At 35.4% G+C, this 8,562-nt stretch overlaps 2 protein-coding genes across 2 annotated transcripts in view; one reads left to right on the top strand and one right to left on the bottom strand.

The window, feature by feature from the left end:
* The first annotated feature begins 3,873 nt into the window (after positions 1–3,873).
* On the top strand, positions 3,874–4,998 carry LOC107695741 (neuropeptide Y receptor type 2-like). The gene has a single exon (XM_016495767.1). The coding sequence runs from the start codon at positions 3,874–3,876 to the stop codon at positions 4,996–4,998; it is 1,125 nt and encodes a 374-aa protein (XP_016351253.1).
* A 1,956-nt stretch (positions 4,999–6,954) lies between these two features.
* Positions 6,955–8,562, bottom strand: part of LOC107695730 (microtubule-associated protein 9-like) — a 25,680-nt gene continuing 24,072 nt past the window's right edge. Inside the window, 1 exon segment of the mRNA XM_016495757.1 lies at positions 6,955–7,032. Coding sequence (XP_016351243.1) covers positions 6,955–7,032 — 78 coding nt within the window.

Genomic DNA, 8,562 nt, shown 5'->3' with positions numbered 1-8,562 from the left:
GCTTCACTCAGCCAGGTTTCAGTGAAGCACACTGCAGCAGAGTCTGAAAAGCCCTTGTTGGTGCGGGTGAGGAGAAGAAGTTCATCCGTTTTGTTAGGAAGGGAACGGACATTCGCGAGATGAATGCTTGGGAGCGCAGTCCGAAAGCCGTGCGCGCGGAGCTTCACCAGGGCGCCGGCGCGTTTCCCTCTTCTGCGTCTGCACGCGCGTTTGAACAACACAGCTGTACCTCCAACTAGAATGTCCAACAAAACGTACGAATAATCAAAAACCGGAAAAATATTGTCTGGGATGTGCTGCTTAATGTTAAGGAGTTCGTCTCTGGTAAAACTTATAGAAGAAGAATGACAAAACACAGAACAAACAAACAAAAACAATAGAAGAATCGCGGAGCTCATCGTCCTGGCTGCCATTTGCGGCGCCATCTTGATCTCTAAATGAGGCCATGAATGTCATATTGAAATAAAAAAAAAAAAAGATGTTACATTGCAGATAAAGAAGCTGCTTTGATAAAACAAAATCTTCAACATGCATCTCTCTTAACACTTTAAAACTGCAAAATGAAAAGACCTCCAAGTTAGAGCAAATTTGGACAACATCTTAATAATAACTAAAATGAATAATAAATAATTTCTTTAAGAAATTATCACTTTCATTCTCAATTTGACAATAATACATACGTATAATCTTAATATTTCATGGTGTTATATATTTACTGTAAAGTAAAACAGTTGACAGCACTATGGATCACAGGATTAACATCAAAAACAGCGCTTCAGGGAGCTGGTTATTTCTGTCATTGTGTTCTCTGTAGTGTTGTTGTGCTGCTGCTTCTATTTATGCCTATTTGCCTGGCTGGACATTTACCTCAGTCTCCCTGCGGAAGTGAATGAAAATCTATACCAATTAATCACACAGCCAGTAAGTGACTAAAGCTGCCAGCTCAGTTCAATTAAAAAGCTATTGCAGTGAGATTAAAGAGGGTTTAGGTATCAGATTGTATAGATCATTTCTTATCATTCTTTTTTCTACCCAAATGTGTTTAATTTCCAAATGTCATGGCAACCAAACTGCAATTATTGATTCAACAACCTATAAAAGGAAAATTGAAGAAAACACATTCCACAGGTCAAATATAGGGGTTTTCATATGCTCCTGAAGGAGACATTTGTTTAGACAGTTGTCCCTCCAGTTACTAATAACATGCTGTAGTTTGGTAATGTTGTGCCAAGAATATTCAAGAATATAAATCCCTATGATTTTCCCCCAATATTGCTTTCAAGGAAAATTACACATATTCTTTCATTATCCACAATGGTAACATAAAAACCACATATTTTGCTCTTCCAAATTATGTTTCTTTTATTTGTTATTTTCAGCTTTTTATTTTTTATGGATGCCCCCAAAATGAAATTTATTTCACATTTCTGGAAAGATTTATAAGGCATTTTATAATTGTATAGGGCATTTTATAAACATATAAAGCATTTGTTGTAGAAACATTTTTTCACTCAGAAATTGCTAGTAAACTGCACAAACATTACAAAGAATCAGGAAGTGGCACATTCGATGAAACATAAAATTTTGCTTACAATTAAACCAATTAAGTTTGTCATAAAAATATCTTCATTTGTCATGTGGGTTTGGAGCAACATGAGGGTGAGTAAAGGATGACTTTTTTTCGTAAATGATCACCTTTTTTAATTCATGCTCTTGGTCTTATTGTGAACAATTGATTGGTGCACATTATACCAAAGGGAGGAAAAAAACTAAATTATTCTTAAACCCCGAGTAATTTGCTCTGCGTTGCAAACAGCAGACCACATTGATCTTTAATCAATATCCTTAATGAAGCACAGCAAAACTAATTTAAACCAGAGGACACCTTCCACAAAGTGTAAATGAAAAACCTTATGAAACAAGCCATTATACAATCAAATTCAAATTTAGAAACTGACGCAATGGTGGACAAGAAATTGGAAAATGCTATAAATCACTTAGGATCACTTAATGCTGTGATATCTAACTTGAGAGCAAAACAAGAATGATCAGCATTTATAATCTCAGTCAGTGCAGTTCTGCATGGTTGAGAATATTAATGCTCTGGCAGTTTGTGAATTTTTAAGTTAAATTATTGCAAGCAGCAGTCTGGTTCCTAAAAGTCGCCCTGCGAAAGTATATCATGATTGCTGTCTCACTTAAAAACAAAACCTAATGGACTAAAATTCGGAGGTTCTTGCATTTCTGTTTCTTATGGCCAGCCGGTTACATCTATTGATGATGAAAACTTTCAGGTCCCTGATTTGAATGCTGAATACTATACATTCATTACTAATGATCACAATCTCAAGATAATAAATACTACATTATGCTAACATAGCTGTATTCCATCAGATGAAACAGGCCTAGTGTTATATGAGAGAATAATTCTACTAAGACAGGTGTGGTGATGCCATCATGACTTGAAAACAGACAAGATCAGATCTTATGACCTACAGCAGCAAAACACAAAGGACTATTGCTAAGGGTAGTGCATAAATTTAGTTCATTGTGTTTAAATTGAAGGTCTGGCAACAAAATGGGGAGATTCTTATCCGGATTGTCCATTTCTACCTGATGTGGATCAGGAGGACCAGACAATTGTGCTCTTGTCTTAATGATTACATTTCTTGATATTTGAAACCTCTGTGTCCCCATACCATATGCAAAATGACAATGTGAAAGAGCTGAGCAAACCATGTTGTATGTGAATGACATTAAATGATTTAATCAAATTAAATTAAATTAGAGGAAAAAGGAAAGTGATAATTAAGTTATTTTCATGTGAGTAAATTATCTTAAAACACTTGTTAACACTTTGTAATAATTTTAATTAACATTAATAAACATTATTAGCATAAATTATATAGGCTAGAAACGTATTTTTAAAATTTGAATGTCAAGAACCTTATAGACTATTTTATTATGAAATATAAATTAACATAATTACATATTCATAAACTTCTGATCTGTTATCATTAAGCTTTATATTATAGTTTTAATTAGAAAGCAAACTGCTCATTATGAAGTCCGATGTCAATCAACAATCTCGCGAGCACTGCTGGATTTGTGCATGCAAAGATCACGCAGAGGCAGCCTCTAGACTCCCAGCAGACGCTCAGGGAAGCGATCCTTTTCCTTCAGTGCATCGAATTCATTCCGACTCGTGTTATTGACACTTCTTGACTGTCGTTGAGTTATGCGTCTATTTTTCTCTTTTGCAAGATACGTACGTGAGCTTATATTGCATGAAACTTGACAACTTAAAGAAGGTAAGACACTTTAAGGACTTGTATTACTCTTTTCAAAAAGGATTTTCTACCTAAATTCATTTTCTTTCTTTCCTCTGATCAATCCAAAGTTGTTGTTTTTTTACAAAATATGCAGTTTATATCTATAGTTATAATTTATTGACCGCATGTTATTAGTGACAACACGTGCAAACGTGCATATGCAAATAATCATATACTATGGATAATAAGTGTACACTCAAACATTTATTAATATAAAATATGAATTAACATGTTCATATATTCATCAAATAGTAAAACATATCATGCATTAAATCGACAGTGCATGGCATTGCTATGCATGAAAATAAGATCCTAATCTGAACCTCTGTAATTTAGCATTCTTGAACATTTTTAATCACTGATGGTATAATAATAGGGCATCCAGCATTTCATAATTTATGCATTATTTAATTAATTATTAATTAATAATAATACATTTTCTGCTTTGAATACAGTATATATTTTTCATAAATTTTTCATTTTCACTTTACTCTTACTTTTTTTTTCCAGAGTAAGTGACTTAAGTGAACGAATGCTAAATATGGATATAAGAACTGAAATGAACATATCTGAAGACGAAATTCAGTCCGCAAACTGTTCTACACAAGCCACTATCCAAGATGAGGGTGTCTTACTAGATGGTCTGGAAGACAGTACAAAACTGGTGGGTGTTCAAGTGATCTTGATTTTGGCTTACAGCACCATCATCGTCTTTGGCGTGACCGGGAACTCCTTGGTCATATATGTTGTATACAAGTTTAGAAATTTACACACGGTGACTAACTATTTCATTGTCAACTTGGCTGTAGCAGATTTGTTGGTCAACACATTGTGTTTGCCTTTTACTTTGATGTACACACTCTATGGACAGTGGAAATTCGGACAGGTGATGTGCTACCTGTTGCCATATGCACAAGGTTTAGCGGTCCACGTTTCGACCATCACACTCAACGTTATAGCTCTGGACAGATACCGCAGCATTGTCTACCACATGGAAACCAAGATGTCAAAAGACATGTGCATAGTCGTCATCGTGATCACATGGGTGGCAAGCGCAATCCTTGCCAGTCCTCTAGCTATCTTTCGTGAATACGTGACCTTTGACTTGACGCCTGACCAGACGATTCAAGGTTGCGCCGAGAAGTGGCCTGGAAGTAGTGCAGATGGGACCATCTACAGCATCGCCATGTTTTTTCTACAGTACGGCCTGCCGTTGTCAATCATTTCATTTGCATACACTCGAATCTGGAACAAGCTAAGAAATCACGTCAGCCCCGGCGGTGGCCGTAGCGACCGTCATCAACGACGACAGAAAACTACAAAAATGCTGGTGGCTGTAGTTGTGGTCTTCACCGTTAGCTGGCTACCCTTTCACGCTTTTCAGCTTGCTGTGGATATTGATAGTAGTATATTGGAAATGAAAGACTTCAAATTGCTCTATACGGCTTTCCATACTGTGGCAATGTGCTCCACTTTTGCCAATCCCATCCTCTATGGCTGGATGAACAGGAACTATAGAATATCTTTTATGGCTGTGTTCAAGTGTGGACGGTTAAACAATGGAATGAGAAGGGTTTGTAGCAGTGAGACTGTAAGGAAGAAATGTACACACAATAAGCAAAGTACAACCAGTGTGGCCTTCACACAAGAAAACACTCTGCTGTGAAGGCTGTTTGCTTTTTACAAAATGTGAACAAAATATGGACAAAAATCCAAAAAGTCTACTGTAAAGAAGGATTGTATGTAAATCTAAAGACTGAAAACTCAAATTGTCTGATATTTGACAAATTTATGAGACATTTGTGGTGAATAAACAATTAGTTTGGAATATTGTATTATTATTTATTTTTTTTTTATAATGTAATATGTATTTGGTTTTATATGATATGTAAAAAGAGTCAGTGAGGGATCTCATGTTGAATATATTGCAGTGTTTGTTTCCTGTGAAAGTAAATGTTATTTTATGGAAAATGGTTAATTAAAAAGGTATATAAATCACTCATCTTGTGCATGTGATTCAAACATTTTCATTACTTGAAATAAAACCAAGCATTTTCATTTAATCTAATGTACTAAAATAACTAAAATTAAAACTGAAAAAGAAATACTACAATAATAAAACTACAATAAATAATAAACAATACAGTATATAGGCATATAAAAAGCTAATAAAATGACAAAAATACTCAAATTTGCTCAAACTAAAATTTAAATGAAAATGGTCAATGCAAAAATAAAATCTAATTCTAAGTGTTTAAAAAATGTATAGTATCTCAGTTATACTAAAATAACAATGGATTCAACAGACCACCAAAATAATAAAAATAATATCTAACAATGCAGTAGAAAAAAAAGGCATTTTTGTTTGTTTGCTTTTTTCCAACTGATTTAATTTCTGTCGGAAAAAAAGCACTGTAGTCAAAGTATTTGATTTTTTTTTTTTTTAAACTCACTTGAATTTAATATATTGGTGTCTTTAAAGCTGGTCTGAAACAAGTTTAGCAAAAGTATAAAAGGTTTATACAAAAATGCTGTGTGTGAATCAGCAATTTTATTGGGCAGCGAGGCAGCAAGCCAGCTGCTTTCTGTTTCAGACACCCCATGTCTCGCAGGTAATTAGGTTACTTGGCCTCTAATACTTCACATTGTTCACAATAAGAGCTCTCACAAGCTATATGAAATACGGAACCATTTTGATTCCAAGGGTGAAGTGTTTTCTTTTTGAAACGGAATACTCTTAAAACAAATATTCTCATAAAGCATCAAGACTGGTGGGCAGTTGTCTCAACTTGTTTGTTATGTATATTCATGTTTCATATTACTGGTCATACAATGACACTCTCTATTATTTAGAATTATAAGATGACCAAATTATTGCATTATTAATCAGCCTTTTGTTGTAATATAGAAAGGGATTGTGAATTTTTGCCCACCAGACAAGCCTACAGACTATAAAACAATAAAGAAATATGGTTTACAAATGTAATTTATTCCATCAAGACCCACATCCTAATTCTGATAGCCACTGGCCCATGCATGAAAGATCAATCTACTGACAGGAGCAGACCAATCAATAATTACTGAGCACAAGGGGACAACATAAAAATAGAATAAGAGGGTCTCAGAGTATTGATTCTGTCAATTACTGTCCTGTCTGTCTTTGAATGTCCCAAAAGCCACTACTATTTTATCTACAATTCAATATTGAATTCCTGTCTCTGCACAAAATGATCTTGCTGCATTAGGGATTTTATTTCAAGCAGATGGCATTCAGCCTTAAAGCTTCAGGATGTGCATTACCAATGGTGCCATCTCATAGTCATTCATTGCTGATTTAGGCCATAAGGTGAAGGTGCGTTTTTCGTTTAATCCCGTTCCCATACATAGGGATAATAAATTATTTTCATTCCAATAAAAAAATTGGTTTTGAGCGAGAAAATAAAAGTTCTCCATGTGTAATCCTGCAGTTAATTTTTTTATTAGAGTTTAAAGTCGTCAGTAGTTCCTTCCTCGCGTAATCGTATTTTGATCGTGAGTGATGAGGCTTCGGAAGAGAGATACTTTGGCTTGAGTAATTTTAATCTGCTGATTGTTTTTTTTTTTTTTTCCTGAGATCTCTTGCTTAACCAGCTCTTGTGCCTCTGTATCCTCTTCCCTGGACATAAAGCAGCTTATGTTTCATCCTGGATTTATGACTGACCTGAAATCAACATTTTGCATTGGGTTAGAACTCTAGAACAACTATTTATTTAGTTTCTTATATATCAATTCAGTTTCATATAATCAATTAAATTAACTGAATTTTATATATGCTTATTAGTGTCTGTATTGCACTGTACATTATGCTCAGCTAGGTTCTTGAATTTAAAAGTTGTGAATCTGATGTCTTTCATTGAACATGTAGACAACACTTTGTCTTTGGTTCATGATTCCTACTTTTCATTTTACTACAAACTGGTGTCTTGCCAGACTACTCGTGTTCCTGACGGTAGAAAACATGTGATGAGCAGTGCAGGATTCAGAGCCAAACTCTTTTAACATGTGTGATGAACACAGGAAGGTATTTTTTCCACAATTCATATGAGCTATGTATGTCACATGTGTGGTATGTTTACATTTTTAAGGTGACAAAGTGTTTGACAAAGATTTTTGACAAAGCGGGGATTAAAGTCCAAAACCTGACTTGAAATAACCTAACAAATCAATCGGGACTAAAGCGGTTTCATAAACGACAATTTAAGTTCACGCAATCTCACTAATTAGATCCAGGTTCAATGAGTCAGAATAATTTGATGTGCACACTTATTCTTAAGCATCCCTTAATGTCGATCATGGATCAAATCGATCCACCATGGCAAACAACGAATATTTGTGCTGTTTAATGCATTTGAGACATTGCGTTTTCCTCAGTGCATAACTGACACGTCACAGGTATATTTTTCATCTGTAAATGTTAGAAAGTCATGCAAATATATCCATTTTGCTGTCAGGAGTGGGTGAGGCTTACCTTAGTGATGACCGCTTTTGAAACACTGCTTCATGAAGCTTCGAAACCTTTGCGAATCAGTTGTTTCGAAACAGTGATTCAGAGCACGTATCAAAATGCCAAAGTCACGTGATTTCAGTAAACGAGGCTTCGTTACGTCATAACTGTTTCGAAACGTTTCGAAATGTCAATAGTTCGCCTTAGGGGGGCGATCTCTGTGAAGTCTGCTACACAGAGCGTCCGTTAAAGACGCAGTTATGACGAAGTAGTATGTCCCAAAGCTTGCCTACTATTCTTCTACATACTCAAAGGTATGTACTTTTTCTTCACAAAAAGAGTGCATACTTTTAGGGCATAGTATAAGTAGGCAAATTGGGACGCAGAGCGCGTATCAAAATGCCAAAGTCACGTGATTTCAGTAAACGAGGCTTCGTTACGTCATAACTGTTTCGAAACGTTTCGAAATGTCAATAGTTCGCCTTAGGGGGGCGATCTCTGTGAAGTCTGCTACCCGACCCGAGCCCGACTTGTCCCAAAATACTTTCGGGTTTCGGGTCGGGTTCGGGTTAATGTTTAAAGGGGTCCTATTATGTTCTTTTACAAAGTCTTGATTTTGTTTTGGAGGTGTACTAGAACATGCTCTCATGCTTGGTGGTTCGAAAAACGCATTATTTTTTACATAATTTACATTATTACAATACCTTTCTCCCCATCCTGGCACAAACGGCTCGATTAGTTCTGGGT

The sequence above is a fragment of the Sinocyclocheilus anshuiensis genome, unplaced genomic scaffold, assembly GCF_001515605.1.
Source record: "Sinocyclocheilus anshuiensis isolate Anshui unplaced genomic scaffold, SAMN03320099.WGS_v1.1 scaffold517, whole genome shotgun sequence".
In the NCBI taxonomy this organism is placed as follows: domain Eukaryota; kingdom Metazoa; phylum Chordata; class Actinopteri; order Cypriniformes; family Cyprinidae; genus Sinocyclocheilus; species Sinocyclocheilus anshuiensis.
This window is presented reverse-complemented; position numbering and strand designations above follow the sequence as displayed.